This window comes from Drosophila suzukii, chromosome 3, assembly GCF_043229965.1.
Source record: "Drosophila suzukii chromosome 3, CBGP_Dsuzu_IsoJpt1.0, whole genome shotgun sequence".
Classification (NCBI taxonomy): Eukaryota; Metazoa; Arthropoda; class Insecta; order Diptera; family Drosophilidae; genus Drosophila; species Drosophila suzukii.
In genome coordinates, this window is record NC_092082.1 from 70,890,295 (window position 1) to 70,913,897 (window position 23,603).

The following is a 23,603-nucleotide window of genomic DNA, read 5'->3' on the forward strand; positions in this document are numbered from 1 at the left end:
TTTCAAGTTCAAAACAAATATTTTGGAAAACTTTTGAGTGAAATTTTGAAAGCAATTATGAGTGCCCATTCAGTTGGGAACGTGCGCTCGGCGACTAAAGAACTTCAAAGACAACGCGCTAGTGGGTGATCCAAAAATATACGTATATATTTATATATACCCATCGTTAAAAAGAAGAGTCTTCGAGGAGGGAAATGAAAAATTCCACATCGAAACTCCAGTAAATGAATGCAATGCATTTTTCCTGGCTTGTGGTGATTTTCCTTTGCCTCAACAAAGTGCAGGCCCAGTTTTATGGGGACAGTACTTACGGCTCATCCGGTGGCCAATCCATCCGCCTTGGTGAGTGAAAGAGTTCAAAGAGCTTGCACAGTTTCCTCTCCCGAATTTCCATTTGACTCAAACAAAGTATACAGGTCTTATCACAGACGATGCCACCGATAGAATCAGGCAAACCTTTGAGCACGCCATATCGGTGGTCAACAGTGAGCTGGGTGTTCCCTTGGTCGGGGAAACCGAACAGGTCGCCTATGGCAACTCCGTCCAGGCCTTTGCCCAACTTTGCCGGCTGATGCAGGTGAGAAAACTATACTACACTGGAAAGTGAGGAGGTCCTGATTATCAATTTTGAACAGAGTGGAGTGGGTGCTGTTTTTGGGCCAGCTGCCAAGCACACCGCCTCTCACCTGTTAAATGCCTGCGACTCCAAAGACATACCATTCATATACCCGCATCTCTCTTGGGGTGCCCATCCGGATGGCTTCAATCTGCATCCAAGTCCGGAAGATATAGCCAACGCTCTGTACGACATTGTCAATCAGTTTGAGTGGTCTCGCTTTATATTCTGCTATGAATCAGGTGGGTGGTCCAATCAATCCTCTATGACTCTTTAATTAACATTCCTAGTTTCCTAGCTGAGTACCTGAATATTTTGGACCACCTCATGACCCTGTATGGCATCAAAGGACCTGTCATTAAGGTGATGCGCTACGATCTCAACCTGAATGGCAACTACAAATCGGTCCTTAGGCGAATCAGAAAATCGGAGGACAGTCGCATTGTGGTCGTGGGCTCCACAGAGGGCGTGGCCGAGCTGCTGCGTCAAGCTCAGCAGGTGGGCATTATGAACGAGGACTACACCTATGTTATAGGTAACTTGGACCTGCATACCTTCGAGCTGGAGGAGTACAAGTACAGTGAGGCAAATATTACGGGCATAAGAATGTTCTCACCTGATCAGGAGGAAGTGAGAGATCTGGTTGAAAAGTTGCACCAGGAACTCGGGGAAAGTCAACCCTTAAATACAGGTAGAGATACTTTAAGTTCTGGTTAATATAATTTCTGTGTATTCGTTTTTTAGGTTCCTCATCCATTACCATGTCCATGGCTCTCACCTATGATGCAGTACGAGTAATCGCGGAGACTACGAAACATCTTCCCTATCAACCTCAGATGCTGAATTGTTCCGAGCGTCATGACAATGTTCAACCAGATGGTTCCACCTTCAGGAACTACATGAGATCGGTTGGTAAACATTAAAAAACAATCAATAATACTCATACTAAATTTGCGAAATCAAAACAGTTGGAGATCAAAGAGAAGACCATCACAGGGCGCATCTATTTTGAGGGAAATGTGCGCAAGGGTTTCACCTTCGATGTCATCGAACTGCAGTCTAGTGGATTGGTCAAGGTCGGCACCTGGGAAGACGGCAAGGACTTCGAGTTCGAGCGACCACCCCAAGTTGTTAACTTTAATGACATCGATGACGGTTCGCTGGTCAACAAAACCTTCAAGGTTCTAATATCTGTTGCGGTACCCTATCATTATCATAGCTACAATACTGTTTTCATTTTTAACCATGGAAAAACTTAAATTACAGACCAAACCTTATGCCAGTCTCGTGGAGAGTATAGACACACTAATAGGCAACAATCAGTACCAGGGTTATGGAGTGGATCTAATTAAAGAGTTGGCCGATAAACTTGGCTTTAACTTCACCTTCCACGATGGTGGCAATGACTATGGATCTTTTAATAAAACCACTAATTCCACGACAGGAATGCTTAAGGAAATCGTAGAAGGGGTGAGTAGGATGTCGGAATAACTATCCACTGACCTTTAATTAGGAAAATTTAAAACCAGCGAGCTGATCTGGCGATCACTGATCTCACCATCACATCGGAGCGAGAAGAAGTTATCGATTTTTCCATACCCTTTATGAATCTGGGTGAGATCCATTACTTAGTCAGTTAGTTTCAAAGTCTAATGGTTTATTTCATTAACCAGGCATAGCCATTTTATATGTAAAACCTCAGAAGGCTCCCCCCGCCCTTTTCTCCTTCATGGACCCATTTTCATCGGAGGTGTGGCTTTACTTGGGTATTGCCTATGTGGGAGTCTCGCTCTGCTTCTTTATTATAGGTCGACTTTCGCCCATTGAGTGGGATAACCCCTATCCCTGTATTGAAGAGCCTGAAGAGCTGGAAAACCAGTTCACCATCAACAATTCTTTGTGGTTCACAACGGGAGCTTTGTTGCAGCAAGGATCTGAAATAGCTCCCAAGTAAAAATAGTTATTATAGTCCTCGAAACTTTATACAAATCATTTATATTTTCATAGAGCTCTCAGCACACGAACAATATCCGCCATTTGGTGGTTTTTCACCTTAATTATGGTTTCATCTTACACTGCCAACTTGGCTGCCTTCTTGACCATCGAGAATCCCACCAGTCCCATCAACAGTGTTGAAGACTTGGCTGAGAATAAAGACGATGTTCAGTATGGAGCTAAACGTACAGGATCCACCAGGAACTTCTTTTTGGTGAGTACTTAAAATTAGCTCTGTTAAAATAAACCAAGCTTATATATTTTTTTACTCCTAAGACATCGGAGGATCCTACCTATATGAAAATGAACGAATACATGATGGCTCATCCAGAAATGCTGATGGACAACAATCAGGATGGAGTGGACAAAGTAAAGGCGGGCACCAAGTACGCTTTTCTCATGGAATCCACCTCCATTGAATTTAACACGGTTAGGGAGTGCAATCTGACCAAGGTGGGGGATCCGCTGGATGAGAAGGGTTACGGAATAGCAATGGTGAAAAGTGGGTACTAAAGATACGCTATTAATCTGGTGTAATAACAAAGCTTCCACAGATTGGCCCTATCGCGATAAGTTCAACAATGCCCTGCTGGAGTTGCAGGAGCAAGGTGTCTTGGCCAGGTTGAAGAACAAGTGGTGGAACGAAGTTGGGGCCGGTGTTTGCAGTGTAAGTTTATTTTTGAGTAAAAAAAACCCACCATAACACCCCTTTCCCAGGCAAAAAGCGATAATGATGGTCCTTCGGAGTTGGGTGTGGACAATCTGAGTGGCATTTACGTCGTCTTGGTCATCGGATCCCTCTTTTCCATGCTGGTCTCCATTTTATATTGGTGCTACTTTGTTTTCAGGAAGGCTAAGTTCTATGCGGTACTGTAAGCTATTACCATTCCCATTACGATCTTAACAAGATACTTTTTAGGTTCCGTTTTGCGATGCCCTGGCTGAGGAATTCAAAATTGTCATCAGCTTTTCGGAAAATGAAAGAGCCCTAAAAAGCGCCCAGTCAGTTTATTCCCGCAGTCGAAATTCTTCTCAGTCGATAGAGTCCCTTAAAACGGATTCCGAGGAGAATATGCCGGATGAGGATTAGGATTGAGATATTTTTGTTCAATACTCTCTCCAAAGTTTCGAAAAAGCTTTTCGAAAATTTCACTCAAAACGATTTCCATTTGACATTTTGGAAGCAAACGTCAGTTGTGGCTTTTTACTCGAAGTGTTCGGTTGGAAAAGCACAAGATTTTATTTCTTTGAATATAATATATATATATATTAATATATATGTTAAGAATAAAAACCATATAAAATGTTTAGCAATCATTTTATATTATTTTGGGATATTATTTGTATTACAATTTCGGTTAGCAGTGCTCAGTATGAAAACTTTGGAGGCTACGACAACTTTCAAAGTTCCGAAAGTGTCCCAATTGGTAAGTAACTTCGAGAAGAAACCCCAAAAAAAAACTCATGAAAAATGTGTGTCGCGTGAGCATATTTTTTTCGTGCAGTTCCAAACAAACTGTTTTCAACGCGCGATTTATTTTTAATTTCTCATAAAGAGAACAAGCTGTTCGTTCCATCAACGCTGAAAGCTCGTAAAATCGGTTTTAGTATTTGTTTGTTTGTTTGGGTTTTCCGACTGAATGGGATGATTAGGTCAAGTTGTTGTTGATAAACAAACCGGCAAGAGAGAAATGGCCGAAAGTGGATGTGAGAGAATTTCTCTGTTTCAGGCCTGCTAACCGACCAGAACACGGAGCAGATGAACATCGTCTTTGACCACGCCATCGAAGTGGCCAACCTTGAGGTGGGCACCGCCTTGACATCGCTTAAGGAGGAGGTCAACTACGGGGATGCCTACCAGAGCTACGGCAAATTGTGCAGGATGCTTGAGGTAAGGCCTTGCTATAAAGACTCTTTTGTAAACATACTATATGTATTCTGAATATTTTATCGAAAGTGGAAAACACTTAACAACTTTTTATAGCAGTTTATAGAAGATGTATATCCATTCGTCGTGGAAAATATTTAAGAAAGTTTTAAATATATACAAAAAAATACAAATAAATTTTAAAGAATCTACTAAATTTAAACGCATTTTTTAAAGAATATATTGCAAATTTTCTTTATGGTTGTAGTTGTAGGAAATCTTTTCGATTTTACGAGGGACCCCCAACGATTAAGTTTATTGGTTAATTATTTACTAAACATTCGTTTAAACGTTCTAAAAGTAGGTAATAAACGTTCCAATTAAATGAGCTCTTCATAAACAATCTTAAAGTAAACAATGTGCTTCTCATTATTTTAAAACTTTTTATAACAGACTGGCATCGCGGGGGTGTTCGGACCCTCGTCGCGGCACACTGCCGTCCACCTGATGTCCATTTGCGATGCCATGGATATACCCCACATCTACTCCTACATGAGCGAGTACGCGGAGGGCTTCAATCTGCATCCGCATCCGACCGACCTGGCCAAAGCCCTACACAGCCTCATCGTGGCGTTCAACTGGACTCGCTTCATTTTCCTCTACGAATCCGGTGAGCTGCCTTTGTGGACGGAATAAAAGAGGTCCTTTAATAATTCCAAAATCGCTCCCAGCCGATTACCTCAACATATTAAACGAGCTGACCACATTATTTGGGATGAATGGACCCGTGGTCACAGTGCTGCGATACGACATGCAACTGAATGGAAACTACAAACAGGTCCTTCGGCGGGTGCGGAAGTCCGTGGACAATCGAATTGTGGTCGTGGGTTCCAGCGAAACGATGCCAGAGTTCTTAAACCAGGCCCAGCAAGTGGGCATAATCAACGAGGATTACAAGTATATCATTGGCAACCTGGACTTTCACTCCTTTGATTTGGAGGAGTACAAGTACAGTGAGGCCAACATAACAGGGCTCCGACTGTTTTCGCCGGAGAAGATGGCCGTCAAGGAACTGCTCATGAAGTTGGGCTATCCCACCGATCAGGATGAGTTCCGAAATGGTAATTAGCCTTTTATGGTGTTATGTGGTTATAATAGTTCGACTTTCTTTAAGGTTCCTGTCCCATTACCGTGGAAATGGCTTTAACCTACGATGCTGTTCAGTTGTTCGCACAGACCCTCAAAAATCTTCCATTCAAACCGGTGCCCCAGAATTGCTCTCAGAGAACTGAAAGTGTTCGTGATGATGGCTCCTCCTTCAAGAACTACATGCGAACGGTGAATAGAAAAGGAGGAATTTCTTATAAAATAGTTAATATTATAGTTCATGTGGCTATTATAGCTGCGCCTCACGGAACATTTGCTTACGGGTCCCATCTACTTTGAGGGAAACGTACGCAAGGGATACCACCTGGATGTCATCGAGCTGCAGCCCTCGGGGATCGTAAAAGTGGGAACCTGGGATGAGAATAGGAATTACACAGCCAGGCGACTGGCACCAACCACCGCCCTCTTCGATAGCGTCGACAATTCGCTGGCCAATAAGACGTTCACCATCTTGCTGTCGGTGCCAGTAGGTGACCAGAGCCCATATTTGAACCATATTTAATCATGACGCAATTAAACCCTGCAGAACAAACCATATGCTCAGCTGGTGGAGACGTACAAGCAGCTGGAGGGCAATAGCCAGTACGAGGGATACGGTGTGGATCTGATCAAAGAACTGGCCGATAAGCTGGGCTTTAATTTTACCTTCGTAAATGGTGGCAATGATTATGGATCGTATAATAAATCCACGAATGAATCCACGGGCATGTTGAGGGAAATAATGCATGGGGTGGGAAAGGATTTTACCTTTTTTTAACTCCTTATTAAACACTTATTTTTTTAGCGCGCTGACTTGGCTATCACGGATTTAACCATTACCTCGGAACGCGAACAGGCCATAGATTTTACTATCCCCTTCATGAATTTGGGCAAGTCACATTTTCCTACTGCTGATCCACATTTATTTATGGGTTAATTAATTTCAGGCATTGCAATCCTCTACTTGAAGCCCCAAAAAGCCGCTCCTGAGCTCTTTACCTTCATGGATCCGTTCTCCGAGGAGGTTTGGTGGTTCCTGGGCTTCTCCTTTGTGGGCGTGTCCTTGAGCTTCTTCATATTGGGTCGTCTGTCGCCGAGCGAATGGGACAATCCCTATCCATGCATTGAAGAACCAGAGGAACTGGAAAATCAATTTACTATAGGCAATTCCATTTGGTTCACAACTGGCGCCTTGCTTCAGCAGGGTTCCGAAATCGGTCCAAAGTATAAATTATATTCTTATATATGCGATTTCTACATTTCTTATATCCTCGACAGAGCTTTATCCACTCGTACCGTAGCCAGTTTCTGGTGGTTTTTCACCCTACTTGTGGTGTCTTCTTACACCGCCAACTTGGCTGCCTTCTTGACCATCGAAAAGCCGCAAAGTTTGATCAACAGTGTCGACGACTTGGCAGAGAACAAGGATGGCGTGGTCTACGGAGCGAAGAGAACCGGATCCACCAGGAACTTTTTTATAGTATTGCAAAATCTACTTTATGATTATTATAAGTATCTCTAAATGATAAATGTTCTTTAGACATCTGTAGACGAACGCTATAAGAAGATGAATAAGTTCATGACCGAAAACCCCCAACATCTTACCGAAGACAATATGGAGGGAGTATATCGAGTAAAGACCAACACTCACTATGCATTCTTAATGGAATCCACTTCCATTGAGTATAATACTAAGCGAGAATGCAACCTTAAAAAGATCGGAGATGCATTGGACGAGAAGGGCTATGGAATAGCTATGAGAAAGAGTAAGTTGAGTATATTCATAAAGTTTAATATTACCTTTTTATCTGGATATACCTATAGACTGGCCGCATCGCGACAAGTTTAATAATGCCCTGCTGGAACTGCAGGAGCAGGGAGTGCTGGAGAAGATGAAGAACAAGTGGTGGAATGAGGTGGGAACAGGAATTTGCGCTACCAAAGAGGACGCTCCAGATGCCACGCCTCTAGACATGAATAACTTGGAGGGCGTGTTCTTCGTACTCCTCGTGGGAAGTTGCTGCGCTCTGCTTTACGGGATTATAAGCTGGGTCTTGTTTGTGATGAAGAAAGCTCATCACTACCGGGTGGGTTAACAACTCTTTTAAAAACCGTAGTTATTATTGACTATCATCTTTCAGGTCCCGCTGCGCGACGCTCTTAAAGAAGAGTTCCAGTTCGTTATCGACTTTAATAATTATGTACGGGTGCTGAAGAACTCCGCCTCCATCTACTCGCGCAGCCGTCAATCCTCCATCTCAGCAGCTTCTGTGGTGCAGGAATCGCAATAATGTTCCGTCTTCGACAATAAAGTTCGTTGATCTAACTGCATTTTTGGGCCTGTCTTTATTCGATGTAATCCAATCTACTCTTATTTTGCTTGGAATCATTCAAAACCACTTTCTTAAATGTACTCTGCAAGATTTTATTAAAAAATTAAAATAATAAGCAGTCATAAATATTCAAAAATAAATAAAAATTGTATTTTGTTCGCATTTTAAGGACACTAGATGTTAGTCGGAATGCAGCAGTTACTGTCAATTCTAAATGAACAATTCGTTAAACTCTTACAAATTAATATTTAACTTGAAAAGAAGTTTTCTATTGGGTATTAAAGAATATAAAGAGCTAATGAAGTATTGTAAAGAAAGTTGCTGCTTTTAACCGATTAAAGCTGATTCTGAAAATATTGCCTATTTTTAAGATAAACTTTTAAATTTGGTTTTAGAGAATCTGAAAGAAAATTTTCCAAAAACTGTTGATAATTTAAAAAAAATTGATTTCTTAAATAAATAACTAAGTTTTTATAAATGAGATATATTTATTGCACCTCCGATTAGAAAAAAAAATTAATTTAAATTGGCAATAATTTAAGTTTCTACAAAAAGACAGCAACTAAATACTTCTCAGCGTCTATTCCTGATGTCTAGCACCTTTCTTAACAAATGTGTGTAAACGTTAGTGGATTATTAAATACGTCAACAAATACTTCGAATGAGATCGAACTTAGGTCCAGTGCTTGGCGCGCCACAGCAGGCAATGGATGTGATTGTCCACATCCGCCGGTGGAACTAATTTGGCTGCACCATGTGTGGGTGTACTGACGGCAGAGCACATGCTGGATGTCTCTGCGGAGTCGACGTAGCGTGAGATCAGAGAGCGATACCGTCTTCCGATCGTGGCGATCAAGGGCACCTTGTCGTTAGAAAGCGTTATTATGGATTTAATCTGTAAGAGGATCATAAAATAATCAGCATCCACCAAACGAAAGTAAAAAGCGCCAGTCTTACCTCATTTTCATAGGGTCGGAAAACGCTAATGGGTCGCAGAGTATTCAACTCGGCAACGATTAAGCAACCCCAGGTGGTTCCGATATACAGCTCCGTATTATGAGCCGCCAGAGCCGAAATCTGGCACTTAATCAGGTTGACATGTTCATCAATCGCGATGCTTTGCAGGGATTCGGAACAGGGCAGCAGCTTGGAGCAGTCCAGTTTGTTCTCAATCCGTTTCGACACCACACCCCACTGGTACACCATGCAGCCGGGATATAGGCAACTGAATACGTGACTGTCATTGCTGCACATGCGAGCCACCTTGACGTCCTCAATAAGATTAGGTTCTTCACTGTGGCACAAAGCCTGGTGGCCGGACACTCCGGTCTCATTTAACGGAAATACATTTATCTTTCCTGCTATTTCACCGCACCACAATTCGTAGTTTCTGTAGAAAACACACACCAATTATTGCACGCTCAGCTGATAATGAATTATGAACTTACCCATCCACAAAAACTGAACAGGCTGCGTGCAAAACAAATCCAGAACAGATCTCCGTGAGCACAAAAGAGCCCTCAGCAAAGGCGCAGTTGCTGGGAACTTGAGTAGCGTCTACCAGAAACACGCGGCCATTGTGTGTACCCACCGCCACGCGAGCTATCCGTTCCATGTAGACCAGACTGATCACAGCTGACTTAATGGCCGGATCGAGCATGTATGAAAACAAGTGGGCGTAGCTTGACGTGCTATAAGAATGCAGGTTGCCGGAAACGTCGCCCATCCAGATGGCGTCGCCCACCAGACAGCAGCACAGCATGTTCATCTTAGGCAAGCGTTGGGCGGAACGAGCACGTGAGTGGGCGCCGTTTTCGGGAGTCTTGGGCGGTGCAACCTGTGGCTGCGGAGAACAACTGATGCTGTTGCACTGCAGCAGGCTGCCCGAAGGTGTGCAGTCCAGAATGTCTATGCGGGATCCAAAAGAGGGAAGCCACAGCTCTAGGCCGCACCGTTCCTCATCGCCGGCGCCGACCATCGACTGAAACACTCCACATACAATCTTTTCGCTATGAGGCATTGCAACAACATCCAGCAGGTGGATGCACTCCGGGGCACTGAGTATGGAAACAATCTGACTCGCCGTGGGTCTACGACGCGGCTGTTCGTGCCAACACAAGACCATGAGATCTAAACAACAGGTTGGAAACTGGGTTTCCCTCTGCGTCAGAGCAGGCCGACTCCCTTCTAGAATACACTCTTTAATGGATTCGTGACCCTCGAAAGGTTGTCGTAAACTGATATTCTCGTATATGAACATGCCAAAGGAGAAACAGTCCACCTGAAAATAAAAAGTTGTTTTACCATTTAATAATCAAGAAACTTAATTTATAAATTATTCAACCCCTAAGGAGTTTATCAACTCACCTTCTCAGTATATTCCTCCTCACCATTGTAGCGTATTATCTCGGGAGCCATAAAACCCTCGGTGCCGCCAAATCCCTTTGCTCCGCTTGGAGCTGTCTGCCTGCTGATTCCATAGTCGGCAATCTTAATATGCACATGGTTTCGTGGGCTGTCCTCTGTGTGAGGTTGTGGAAGCTCCCAAACCAGAACATTTTCCGACTTCAGATCGCGGTAGATAATTCTTCTGCGATGCAGATACTCTATTGCCCGAGCCGCCTGCAGAACAAGGGTCTGAAAGGTATGCGGTCCCATGTGGGCACCACTGCGTCGGTATTGTCGAAGCAAAACGTCCAGACCACCCAGGGGAGCTAGTTCAAGAACCAGAGCTAATGGTTTAATGCAGATCCCCACCAAAGGCACAATGTTTGGGTGCTTCAGGGTTAGAAGTACTGCCAACTCCTGGCGAGCTGTGCAGTAAGCCTTGCAAGAATGCTGCAATGGATCGCGGTCCCACTTGCCCACGGCCACCTTGAAGGCCATTAAAGCGCTCTAAAAATGAATAAAATTATTTAGAATAAAAGACGATTATGCTTAATTTCTAGTACTTACCTCCTTGGCCCGAGCTCCGGGTGGAACTGGCTGGAGCATTTTCATGGCCACAGGTTTAAATGACCTAGCGCCCCTTACCTTGCAGTTTGCTTTGAAGACAAACCCAAAAGCTCCTCGACCAAGCAGCGATCCCTTAATGATGCACTCGCTAGGAATAGTGTGCTTATCGGGTATATCGGCAAATATAACATCCGGAGCTAGCTGAGCCATCGACTGTTCAAGATGGACAGGACAGCTGATCTTGCTTTGATTGTAAACGGACAAAATGCACTCCTCAATCATCCAGGCGTAGCAAACATTTGAGTTATCAGGCACGTGATAGCCAGGATGTCCGTCCACCGAAGTATTGCGCGAAGAGCCAGCTGAATCGGGACCCACTCCCGAATCTGCATCCGAGCCAGCGTTTAAAGAATCCTCAGATCGGCGCTCCCTCCTTGCTGTGGCGTTAAGGTACGCCGAGAATACGTTCAAAGCACCATCCTCACCCGGATCACCAACACCGTGCAGAAAGTATGCTCCCGCTCCGCGTCTGCTACTGCGACTTGGTCTATTACATCCCATGGCAGGTGGATCCCGGTCCGCAGGCTCGTTGCTGTGCTGCAATTGCAGCTTCCAAAGGCAGCGCGGACACAACACCAATCGAGTGATTAGGAAACGACCCTCCGAAGTGTGCACAAACCGCGTTCCAAGCGAAGGATACCAGTCCTCTAAAAGCAAATCAATATGATCCACAGTCAGGGCCAACAGCTTTGCCACCTGGGACATGTGTGGCTGTAGTTCGGCCAGCAACTGACGTTCCCGGTTATCCACCTCCTGGGAAATGTTCACATCATGAAGTGGAAAGTAAACTTCCAGAATGCTGGAGGAGCTCAAATTCACATCGCTCCAAATACCATCTAGTTTCAGCTTAAAGCGGTTTCCATTAGTGCGGAAAGGTTGGGTTCGCTCAGTGCTTTGAAAGGGTACTTCCCAGATTTTGAAAATTAGGATGGGGCCATAGTAAAGTGCTAGGCCTGTCTGCCAAAGATTCCACTGGGTATCCTGCTCCAACGAAGTGCGCAAATCGAAATCCACATACTTCTAAAGATAAAAGATTGCAATTAATACAAACACATCAAAATATCAAAAGACAATGTTCTCCACTTACATCTTGTAAAGCCACATAAGAGCCTCGAATCGCCTCAATTATCTGCTCATCAGCCAAAATCCGCGTAATTAATCTCGACCAGAAACCGGACGGGAAGTAAGTCATCAAAAGAATGCGCCGCAGTCCCTGGCTAGCAGTAGTAGGAGATGATGGCGAAGTATGTGCTAACCTCTGTTCATAGATCAGATTATTTAGATTGACTTCCTGCGAGACAGAGCACCCTAAACTACGTCCGCGGGAACGTTGCGAAAGTTTTACTGTGCTTCCAGAATTGGGTGTAGCTGCCTCTTGCAATGGCAGCAGAGAGGGAATGAGTAGCGTTCTCGAATCCCACGTTAATGCCACTTCGAATTTGTTCAATAAGCTGACAATGTAACTAAAATAAACGGAAAATATCATAATTAAATAGGCTTTGTACAGAGTTCGAATAAAGACCCACCTTCTGTTTCCATTTCCTTGAACTTGCGCGCTACGAAACAGCAGCTGAAGATCATCCAACTTCATCACACCCGTGGGAGCAAATGGATTGATCTCCCGCACAGTGACTACATGGGCCAGCATGTCGCACAGCCACTGCGGATCGAGGAAGTAGTAGTCCCTGAGCGTCGCATCATCGTAGTGCAACAGAACTCCATTTTCGTGGCACCATGTGGTGGCCTGCTGCAGCTCAGCGGCATCCCGAAAGCTCTTGTAGTTATGCAGTCGCATCTGTTCGGTGACCAAGCGTCTGTACTGCTCACCATCCAGGACGGGATCTCGGCCAGCAGCACGCAAATTGCAAGCAATTACATTTACAATGTCCTCCAGTGCAATGTAGCTGGCTGGGATCTTCTGCAGCAGCATCGGCTCCTTGGATCCGGGCGATCGCAGTTGCATGGCGGTGTCGTAAATGATGTTTGCCAACAAATGGATGTTGTGCAAAGTTCTAAAATGGATACCGGTTGTTAATCTTAGATTTTAACAATAAGAAATGACTAAGCACTTACCGACAACTTATTTCGATGGAGTCAATCACCCGCGGCAGCCCGATTTTTTCCGCATCAGGAATAGCGATGAACTTTTCACGAATCAGTTGCTGCAGCTGCTCTGCCTTCTGAGGAGAGATAGATTCCCCGACTGCATCAAAGTGTGTGCCCACAATAATTACGGGAGAGTTGGGAGCCCTAGCCTGAATGTTGCCCAGCCACTGCAGCAACTCCGCCAGACCCTTGTGACCATCGCTTATGCGCCATAGGACTAGATATAGACTCCGCTTAGACAAGAAGTACTGGTGGGTGGCGTAGTACTCCTTCTGGCCGCCAAAATCCCAAGTTCGGAACACCACCGGGCCATGAGAGCCGGGCGACCGCTTCCGCTTCTCACAAATCCAGGTTCCGATGTCCACGCCTACCGTTGATATGTTTGCGCTGGAGGCGGATGAGTGGCGGTGAGTTCTAGATGTGCTGCGGGCGTGTCCCATCCGCTTGGCCCAATGATTTTCGCTGGCGCGAGATCGGTGAGAGCTCGAACTAGAGCCTGAGCCCGCTCCCTGGCGCAGCAAGTCGAGTAGGGTACTCTTTCCGATTCCAGCCACACCCACCACCATGAGCTTCATACGCGCATACGGCTGAGCATCTTCGTAGATAGACTTCAGGTATCCAACGATGTCCATTGTCTTGTGCTTCTTGCTCTCGATCATGGAACGCAATGGCTCCTGCAGGAGGCAGCCACGCGTATTAAGATTCCACAGCCGTGAGAGAAGTCCTAAATGCGGCGGCAGCTCCGTGATATTCACGTTGCCACTTATGTTCAACACTGACAGACTGCTCAGTTCATGCAAAGAGGCGGGAATCTCCTTCAGACAGTTGTTGGTCATGTCTAGCATAGACAGGTTGGGAAATATCACCTTTGACCGGTTCACGCCTACCACACTCCAGTCAGCGTCCTCGCTTTCGTTAAACACCGTTGTGGCGTCATCAGTTGACAGCTGGATGCGGGTAAGTAGGTTGTCCGCCAAGATTAAAGTGCGTAGTGCCTCCAGGCGCAGATGACGCCTGTGCCGGCAAACGCTCTTCAACACAGAGGCACGAAAGGATGTGGAGGAGGAGCTGCTGCCCTTTGATGAATTCGTTTTGTAAGTTTGCTCCTCCTCCCGACCTTCCGGTAGCTGGACACAACTGTAGCACAGTAGGTGCGGATCCGATTCGGTTATCCTTGGCAAACTTGGCCAGCAAGAGATCTCATTGTGGCTTAGATCCAACTGTTTCAGTGTGGCCGGATAGCTTGTTACATGTCCCATGGAACGCAGACTGTTGTACGACATATTTAGGCGGGTCAAATTGACCGCCAGGCAGGGCAAAGCAGCGGGAATACTGGTGAATAGATTATTTGCTATATTCAGGCTACTTAGCTGGGAGGAGCCCAAACCAGGTGTCTTCCCATCGCCGAAATCCTGCTCATGCTGCCACTTCATGTCATTGTCGGTTATGTCTAAAGATGACGACCAGAGATTGCGATGGGTTAGCCGCTGTTCAGACACATTTCGCGGTTTGTTTGACTGCGGCTCCTCGAAGGGCTGCAGCTGCAATTTGTCCAAGCTGAGAAGTGAACTGCTCGTTTGCATCGGCGGTACAGGAAGGTCCCTCAATAGGTTGAAGGCTACGTTCAGTTCGCGCAGCTTAGGCGCACGCCACAAGTCGAAGGGGAGCTGTTGGAGCTTGTTATTCGAAACATCCAGAATAGAAAGGGCGGGTAGGTGAAAGATGGCGGCCGGCAAAGTTGTCAATTGGTTGTCCTGCAGGAAAAGCTCATCCAGAACCGGGCAACCATATGACTTACCCAGCGGCGCAGGCAGATCGGTGATCTTATTTTGAGCCACATTCAGATATCTAAAAGGAAGAATTTTTTAATGTTTTTATTTATATTATTAATTGCATTATTTAATTTTACTTACTTAAGACTAACCAGTTGAAACAACTCCTGTGGAATTGCCGTGAGAACATTGTGCGAAAAGTCAATTCTCGTTATAGCGGTCAGAGCAACCTCATTGAGTCGGGGATGCGACTGCAGCTTGGGATTCAGCAGCAACACACCACTGACCATCCAGGGAACTCTTACCACCGACAATTGCACACTGGAACCCATACTGTGCCAGTCGATGATGGTGGGTACGTTGGGAAACATTGCGCTGTAGGATATGTTGCTGGTGGACGGCAAAAATACGTTCACCTCCACAGGTGTGGGGAGTCCCTTCTTGTTAATCTTGTAGTCAGAGTCCGGATGGACGCGGCGTGCCAAAAGGCGGCTCAGGATGGCCTCGTCGCCTCCGGTCATAGCCATTCCTATGGCAGAACCATTGTCGTCACGGGCTCCATGTTTTAGCAAGAGATCCAACATGGCCAACGACCTTTGCTTGCAGGCCTCTGCAATGGGGACATTGCTCAATCCGTAGATTTCCTCGCAACACTTTGGGTCGTTGTGATCTTCAACTGGCTTGGCCACAATATTCGGATTCGCTCCGTGCTGAAGCAGAGACTGAACCACGTCGAGATGGCCGCCCCGAACTGCCGCTAGCAAAGCCGTTTCCCTCGCTGCTCCACACAGTAGATTAACGTTAATAGGACACCTTTGGCATTCGTTGGACTCTTGGGCAGCCTGGTCATTGGGTCCCTCCGATTCCCCAGATATGTGCAGCTTTGACATGATGGCCTGAATGCCAAACGAAATGCGTTTTCTGGTGGGCGTGATGGGAGTGCTCACCGAGCTGGCGGAATCGCCCATCGTGCGCCGGCACTGGAGCTGCCACTTGAGAAGCACTCCAACCAGTTGCTTGTTTCCCAGGATGCTGGCTATATACAGACTGGTCTGACCCGTCACGTCGTGGGCGTTGGCGTCGAAGGGCAGCCGCCATTCCCACTGACCCTCCTCGTCGCGATATGTCTGATAGAGGTAGTCGGGATAGCTGTAGCTTATGAGAAGTTCCAACAGCTTGATGTGTCCATTGATGCAGGCGGCGTGCAGTGGCAGCCAGCGCTCTACAGTTGGTTGCTGGATGAGTTCTGGAAAGCGGTCCAGCATCAGGCGGGCGATGCCCAAGTGTCCGCTGTGGACGGCGGCGTACAGGGGTGAGTACTTGGTGACGGCGTGGGAACGTCCATCCGCCCCAGCATCTAGCAGTCGCTGTGTGATGCTCTCGTAACCGGACTGGCAGGCTCTGAAAAGGATACCGGCATAAGTCTGACTCAAAAATTTACTAAAAGCAACATTTGCTCACATGAACAACAGGGTATTGGCCCCTGAGGGAGCCATATTGACTATAATCTGCCGCTCAGTTCCCAGGGCCGCCAGCAGGACCCGCACAGTCCGCTCATCTCCGGCGCTCACCGCCGTTCGGAGTTCTCCATGCTTGATCTGACGCACTTCCTCCCGCGCATCTGTGAAGGAGGAGTTTCATATTTGTTAGACATATGCTGGCCAAACCTCCCTGGGGCGTCCTTAAATTCCCACCCCGTATTGAGGATGCCTCAATGACCTCATCCACGAAATAGTCGCAGGCCTCCAGAGCGGTTTCAGTTCCAGGTTTGGGCTGTTCCATGCTAAATTTCCAAGACATTATGTAACCCAAATTGCCGCGACAAAACCCCAAAAATTAATTGGCATCAGAGAAGCGGACCGAACGCGGCGCTGGCGAAAACTGAACTGGGGAAAATCGATGGCCGTTGCCCGGGCCACGTTTTTGTGGTCATTGATCCAGGTCGGATTTGGACGCACTGCGCAAGACGAGACCGAAGAAGCACGGCAACTGTTGCACGTGGTCAAGGACTGGCATTGTTTTTTGTTTTGATTTCGCGTGGGTGTCGAATGGCCCAGTGGTTGCAGCGCACCAGTTGCTTATTGGGGCAGAAGTGCCATTTTGAAGTAAACCATTTTGCGCGCCCACTTCTATTGCGCCAGGGTCACCCTGTGCGGGTGCTGGTGTTGTTGAAAAACCAATAACAACTGGTTGGTGATTTAATTGCACCACTTAAGTAATTTGCATGTCAGAGTTTGATGTTCATTTGCACTTTGACCGAGTTAGAAATTGCACACAACTAACGAATGTATATAGACTGGCTTTCACCTGACTTCTCTCACCTTCATCGGAGTCGCTCATTGTTATGTATTGTGTTATTCAGCAGTTGCTCAAGTCGCACATCTCATGCTTTTTCCAGGGTATGTGTTTGGAAACAATTACCTAGTTATATCATCTATTTTGGATGCTCATTTAACTATTTTGCACATTTTGCAAAATTTTCACTCAGCGTTTTGATTTGTTTACCTTTTTGTGGTGAGACCGTTTGTTGCTTTTGAAAAAACACCCCAAAATAGATAGCATATGACTATCGGTTGCACAGTATGTGCTGTTAAGCGCAAACATCTTGTGATTTTGCAGTGACTGACAACAGAAGCAGGACAAACATGCTTTAAAATTGTTAAATAAATATATTTTATATTTACACATAACAACTTTAATCAAAAACTATTATCATATTTTCTCAAAATATTCCCTGACAAAGTTCTTCCTACACCACTGCCACCAAGCTACCCTGTAAATCATCCATGAATGACCAACGCTGACTCACCCGTGACTTGACTCACAGAAATATAATGGAATTTTATTTAAGTTTTAACGTTCACATTTTGTGTGATTGGAATATTATCTTACTATAACTTATATTTGTTCTTGTCTTATTTCGATTACTCTAAGATAACTCTTTTAAAAACCTTGTTCTTCTTTTGCATGCACTGTTTTTAACACATTGCATGGCTTTTCTGAGTGCCTTCTCAGGTGGCTGAGTACTATCGGTTAATTGAACAGCCTCTGAAAGTACATATTATTTTTTTGGTGAAATGTATTCAGCTATATAAAAACCTACCCAGTAGGGCTGAAAAGAAGTTTTCGTATCTGCGCAGGCTTTTTTTGTTTTGCGTTCCGTCGACGTTAAAGTCTACAACTAAGTCCACGGCCAGAACCTTTTTCAACGATTTCGATAGAGGCGCGTGACGAAAGATGTTCACCATCTCTTTAACCTTTTAGCAATGGAAACTATTGTTATTATCTATTGGAACTGAATAAAATAATCCAACTTACATATAATACTTGAGTGGGTGGATTCATATTTTTGTCTACTAAAAACAGATCGTCTTCTGTTTTTATGGGAAAATCGGTAGGAGCGCCATTTTGTGGCGTCCCGGTCTCCTGGGGTTGGTTGAACAATAACTTGATCAATTGCGTTTGAGAGGATACTGTTTCAGAGAGCAAGGCGACATTTTTTTTTAGCGTCTCAATAGATTCCCGTAGTTCCTGGTTTTCTTCTGTAAAATACAGGTTTGAAACGTATTAATATTTGGCATTAATTCCATAGTAATAAAGATGGTCTCGAACAATGGGTAAATTACCTCGAATTGCTGATATTATGCGGTCTTCTGCTGATTGATCCAGCTGAGCATTTTCTGCGAAAACAACTAAAAACTATATTATATTACTATATATTGTAATACATTTTGATAAAGACTCGCCTGGTTCGGCCTTTGCTCGCCTTTTAGATGGCTGATTATTTGACATTTCCATATCGTTAAATTCCAAATGTTAAATTCCGAATAGTAAATAAAAACAAAGCGATTCCAGGGACGCCTACTAGAGGTGTCAAAACATCGATGAAAACATCGATGCATCGATGTTTTTGAAATTTTCTAAATCATCGATGTTTTTTTTCAACCATCGATGTTTCTGTGCCGAGAAAAAAGGCAAAGGAAAGGTACGTAAAAGAGCAGATTTTTTTTTCATTTTTTCTATTATAATATTAAAGTTCTTCTTTTGCTGTTTTTTAGTAATAGACAAACTTATGTTTATTAACAAAAATTATAGTTTTCTTAAAAATGTTTAATTTAGTTATAAGAAATGATCTCCGAAATGATCTCTCTCTCAGTCTAAAACACCAAGTGAATAAATGTTTTGTTTTCTATTTTTAATACAACCACAAGAATTACCTAAATTTTTTAAATTATCAAAATGCACACTATTTTAATAATTTAAAAAATTTAGGTAATTCTTAAATAGTCGGGCCGGAACCACCCGACTAATTAACAAAAATCCGTATTTAGAGGGCGATGAATCAAGAATTTTGGTGTAAAAATTATTTTGGAGACCAGGAGAAATTTTTAAAGTTTTCCTCTTTACCAAATCGACCCTTTTCATGGCTACATAATATTCATTAAAGAGTTGAAAATTTCAAATGATTTATACACTTGTCACATATAAGCATAAATGTATGTATATTTTCTGTATAAGTGAAGATACACTTACAGTTATTGGTGTTTATTTAAAACACACATGTTAAATGCAACTTAAATCATTGCAAATTACTAAAAACAAAACCAACAAAAACAAAAAATAAAAACAATAAGAAAAAAGCAAAAACATTAACATTAACGTAAAATTATGTGTGTGGTGTGTCTGTGTGCGTGCCCGCTGTTGGTTTTCGGCGATCGCCAAAGGTTTTTTAAGTGCAATTTGGGCAAACTTTAAAAATTTCTCCTGGCTAAACTAAGCGCGTCCCCAAAATAATTTTTACATCAAAAGTCATGATTTATCGCACTGTAAATATGGATTTTTGTTAATTAGTCGGGTCGTTCCGGCCCGACATTTAAGAATTACCAAAATTAAATTTTAATTTTTTAAAACATCGATGTTTCATCGATGTTTTGGGTGAAAAACATCGAAAACATCGATGTCTCAATACATCGATGTTTTGACACCTCTAACGCCTACAGGAATGCCAACCAATTTTCTAGACCAGTGAAGCTGCCAGCTCGGTTTCTAGCATTTCGCCATGTGCGTCAAATTAGCGTCGGCCTGTTAGCAACGAAAACGGGAACGGTGGAATATGGAACATGGGGCTCTTTTTATTTTTACATTTTCTCGCTATTTGGGGACCAAATCGAAAAATCTAAAATGCTAGATTGTTAAGAAAGAAAAGATCTATCGAGCTAGGTAGGTTTGGGACACATACAAGGCCTATTAGTGTTTCAAAAATGCATTTGAAAAATCGTGTCCCCACAATTTTGTTAACTGCTCCCCTCACAGAGGTTGTGCCAATATGCACGATAAACCAAGCTATTAAGGGTTAATTCAAGCTCCTTGTCTGAAAGTTTCATCAAAATCAAACCCACAGTTTTCGAGAAAAAAGCCTAACAGTACCGCAACCTCGGATTTTCCCCATACAAAAAAGGGGGGCAAAAATGAAATTACCTACTGCTCCACTCCTAGAGGTTGTGCCAACATGCACGGTATATGGGTAGATAGGGGATAATCTAGGGACTGTTCTGTGAAAGTTTTATCAAAATCAAACCCACAGATTTTGAGAAAATTGCTTAACAGTTGGGGGTGTTAAAAAGGTTATTAAAAGGCCGTTTAATCCAGAAACGGAACCATTGGATACTAAGACATAAACCACAATGTAAACAGCTTAGCCATGACAATCATTCGACGCTAACTTTCTATATCTTTATACAGCTCTCACAGAGGTTGTGCCAACTTGCACGGTATCGCATTCGAAGGGGCATCATTATAGCTAATTTCTGAATAAATTACAGGCAATTCAAACCCACAGTTTTCGAGAAATTCAAGTCTTTTCAATTATGGCTTTTGCCACGCGGTCACACTGTCAAGGCCTGCGATAAATCGTATGACCCGTGACATCAACCATCAAAATTTATATGCAAACTTTAATTAATTCATACAGCTCTCACAGAGGTTGTGCCAACTTGCACGGTATCGCATTCGAAGGGGCATCATTATAGCTAATTTCTGAATAAATTACAGGCAATTCAAACCCACAGTTTTCGAGAAATTCAAGTCTTTTCAATTATGGCTTTTGCCACGCGGTCACACTGTCAAGGCCTGCGATAAATCGTATGACCCGTGACATCAACCATCAAAATTTATATGCAAACTTTAATTAATTCATACAGCTCTCACAGAGGTTGTGCCAACTTGCACGGTATCGCATTCGAAGGGGCATCATTAAAGCTAATTTCTAAATAAATTTCAGGCAATTCAAACCCACAGTTTTCGAGAAATTCAAGTCTTTTCAATTATGGCTTTTGCCACGCGGTCACACTGTCAAGGCCTGCGATAAATCGTATGACCCGTGACATCAACCATCAAAATTTATATGCAAACTTTAATTAATTCATACAGCTCTCACAGAGGTTGTGCCAACTTGCACGGTATCGCATTCGAAGGGGCATCATTAAAGCTAATTTCTAAATAAATTACAGGCAATTCAAACCCACAGTTTTCGAGAAATTCAAGTCTTTTCAATTATGGCTTTTGCCACGCGGTCACACTGTCAAGGCCTGCGATAAATCGTATGACCCGTGACATCAACCATCAAAATTTATATGCAAACTTTAATTAATTCATACAGCTCTCACAGAGGTTGTGCCAACTTGCACGGTATCGCATTCGAAGGGGCATCATTAAAGCTAATTTCTAAATAAATTACAGGCAATTCAAACCCACAGTTTTCGAGAAATTCAAGTCTTTTCAATTATGGCTTTTGCCACGCGGTCACACTGTCAAGGCCTGCGATAAATCGTATGACCCGTGACATCAACCATCAAAATTTATATGCAAACTTTAATTAATTCATACAGCTCTCACAGAGGTTGTGCCAACTTGCACGGTATCGCATTCGAAGGGGCATCATTAAAGCTAATTTCTAAATAAATTTCAGGCAATTCAAACCCACAGTTTTCGAGAAATTCAAGTCTTTTCAATTATGGCTTTTGCCACGCGGTCACACTGTCAAGGCCTGCGATAAATCGTATGACCCGTGACATCAACCATCAAAATTTATATGCAAACTTTAATTAATTCATACAGCTCTCACAGAGGTTGTGCCAACTTGCACGGTATCGCATTCGAAGGGGCATCATTAAAGCTAATTTCTAAATAAATTTCAGGCAATTCAAACCCACAGTTTTCGAGAAATTCAAGTCTTTTCAATTATGGCTTTTGCCACGCGGTCACACTGTCAAGGCCTGCGATAAATCGTATGACCCGTGACATCAACCATCAAAATTTATATGCAAACTTTAATTAATTCATACAGCTCTCACAGAGGTTGTGCCAACTTGCACGGTATCGCATTCGAAGGGGCATCATTAAAGCTAATTTCTAAATAAATTACAGGCAATTCAAACCCACAGTTTTCGAGAAATTCAAGTCTTTTCAATTATGGCTTTTGCCACGCGGTCACACTGTCAAGGCCTGCGATAAATCGTATGACCCGTGACATCAACCATCAAAATTTATATGCAAACTTTAATTAATTCATACAGCTCTCACAGAGGTTGTGCCAACTTGCACGGTATCGCATTCGAAGGGGCATCATTAAAGCTAATTTCTAAATAAATTTCAGGCAATTCAAACCCACAGTTTTCGAGAAATTCAAGTCTTTTCAATTATGGCTTTTGCCACGCGGTCACACTGCCAAGGCCTGCGATAAATCGTATGACCCGTGACATCAACCATCAAAATATATATGCAGGCCTTGACAGTGTGACCGCGTGGCAAAAGCCATAATTGAAAAGACTTGAATTTCTCGAAAACTGTGGGTTTGAATTGCCTGAAATTTATTTAGAAATTAGCTTTAATGATGCCCCTTCGAATGCGATACCGTGCAAGTTGGCACAACCTCTGTGAGAGCTGTATGAATTAATTAAAGTTTGCATATAAATTTTGATGGTTGATGTCACGGGTCATACGATTTATCGCAGGCCTTGACAGTGTGACCGCGTGGCAAAAGCCATAATTGAAAAGACTTGAATTTCTCGAAAACTGTGGGTTTGAATTGCCTGTAATTTATTTAGAAATTAGCTTTAATGATGCCCCTTCGAATGCGATACCGTGCAAGTTGGCACAACCTCTGTGAGAGCTGTATGAATTAATTAAAGTTTGCATATAAATTTTGATGGTTGATGTCACGGGTCATACGATTTATCGCAGGCCTTGACAGTGTGACCGCGTGGCAAAAGCCATAATTGAAAAGACTTGAATTTCTCGAAAACTGTGGGTTTGAATTGCCTGAAATTTATTTAGAAATTAGCTTTAATGATGCCCCTTCGAATGCGATACCGTGCAAGTTGGCACAACCTCTGTGAGAGCTGTATGAATTAATTAAAGTTTGCATATAAATTTTGATGGTTGATGTCACGGGTCATACGATTTATCGCAGGCCTTGACAGTGTGACCGCGTGGCAAAAGCCATAATTGAAAAGACTTGAATTTCTCGAAAACTGTGGGTTTGAATTGCCTGTAATTTATTCAGAAATTAGCTATAATGATGCCCCTTCGAATGCGATACCGTGCAAGTTGGCACAACCTCTGTGAGAGCTGTATAAAGATATAGAAAGTTAGCGTCGAATGATTGTCATGGCTAAGCTGTTTACATTGTGGTTTATGTCTTAGTATCCAATGGTTCCGTTTCTGGATTAAACGGCCTTTTAATAACCTTTTTA

At 43.6% G+C, this 23,603-nt stretch overlaps 3 protein-coding genes across 9 annotated transcripts; 1 reads left to right on the forward strand and 2 right to left on the reverse strand.

Annotated features, from left to right (window-relative positions):
* The first annotated feature begins 74 nt into the window (after positions 1 to 74).
* LOC108011995 (Glutamate receptor IID) lies at positions 75 to 7,943 on the forward strand. Its single transcript, XM_070995529.1, has 27 exons — positions 75 to 342; positions 417 to 577; positions 636 to 858; positions 915 to 1,307; positions 1,361 to 1,524; positions 1,585 to 1,815; positions 1,883 to 2,086; positions 2,146 to 2,230; positions 2,290 to 2,566; positions 2,624 to 2,825; positions 2,888 to 3,113; positions 3,166 to 3,278; positions 3,329 to 3,478; positions 3,531 to 3,698; positions 3,903 to 4,038; positions 4,342 to 4,502; positions 4,932 to 5,148; positions 5,210 to 5,599; positions 5,653 to 5,816; positions 5,881 to 6,111; positions 6,172 to 6,375; positions 6,430 to 6,514; positions 6,572 to 6,848; positions 6,903 to 7,104; positions 7,165 to 7,390; positions 7,449 to 7,711; positions 7,766 to 7,943. Exons 1-27 carry the CDS (start codon positions 225 to 227, stop codon positions 7,913 to 7,915), a joined length of 5,421 nt encoding a protein of 1,806 aa, XP_070851630.1. The 5' UTR covers positions 75 to 224; the 3' UTR covers positions 7,916 to 7,943.
* A 472-nt stretch (positions 7,944 to 8,415) lies between these two features.
* On the reverse strand, positions 8,416 to 17,366 carry Lrrk (Leucine-rich repeat kinase). Of its 4 annotated transcripts, none has more exons than XM_065866108.2 (11): positions 17,172 to 17,366; positions 16,312 to 16,471; positions 14,992 to 16,251; positions 13,046 to 14,926; positions 12,499 to 12,984; positions 12,060 to 12,435; positions 10,913 to 11,989; positions 10,325 to 10,852; positions 9,406 to 10,238; positions 8,915 to 9,347; positions 8,416 to 8,852 (listed from the first exon to the last, which is right to left on the reverse strand). In XM_065866108.2, the coding sequence occupies exons 1-11, from the start codon at positions 17,188 to 17,190 to the stop codon at positions 8,631 to 8,633; spliced, it is 7,275 nt and encodes a 2,424-aa protein (XP_065722180.2). In that variant the 5' UTR covers positions 17,191 to 17,366; the 3' UTR covers positions 8,416 to 8,630. The 4 variants fall into 4 exon arrangements, with proteins under 4 accessions (XP_065722180.2, XP_065722179.2, XP_065722178.2 ...); XM_065866107.2 differs by having other exon boundaries at positions 10,913 to 11,992; positions 17,172 to 17,365; XM_065866106.2 differs by lacking the exon at positions 17,172 to 17,366 and adding an exon at positions 16,545 to 16,717.
* Positions 17,367 to 17,666: 300 nt separating this feature from the next.
* LOC108011998 (uncharacterized) lies at positions 17,667 to 18,716 on the reverse strand. 4 transcript variants are annotated; one of them, XR_011604299.1, is made up of 5 exons: positions 18,597 to 18,716; positions 18,477 to 18,542; positions 18,169 to 18,389; positions 17,954 to 18,107; positions 17,667 to 17,898 (listed from the first exon to the last, which is right to left on the reverse strand). XR_011604299.1 is itself a non-coding variant. In XM_065866113.2 (5 exons), exons 1-5 carry the CDS (start codon positions 18,646 to 18,648, stop codon positions 17,780 to 17,782), a joined length of 603 nt encoding a protein of 200 aa, XP_065722185.2. In that variant the 5' UTR covers positions 18,649 to 18,684; the 3' UTR covers positions 17,667 to 17,779. The 4 variants fall into 4 exon arrangements, 1 of the variants encoding a protein (XP_065722185.2); XR_011604298.1 differs by having other exon boundaries at positions 18,169 to 18,392; positions 18,597 to 18,713; XR_011604300.1 differs by having other exon boundaries at positions 18,477 to 18,530; positions 18,597 to 18,611.
* Positions 18,717 to 23,603: the final 4,887 nt, after the last annotated feature.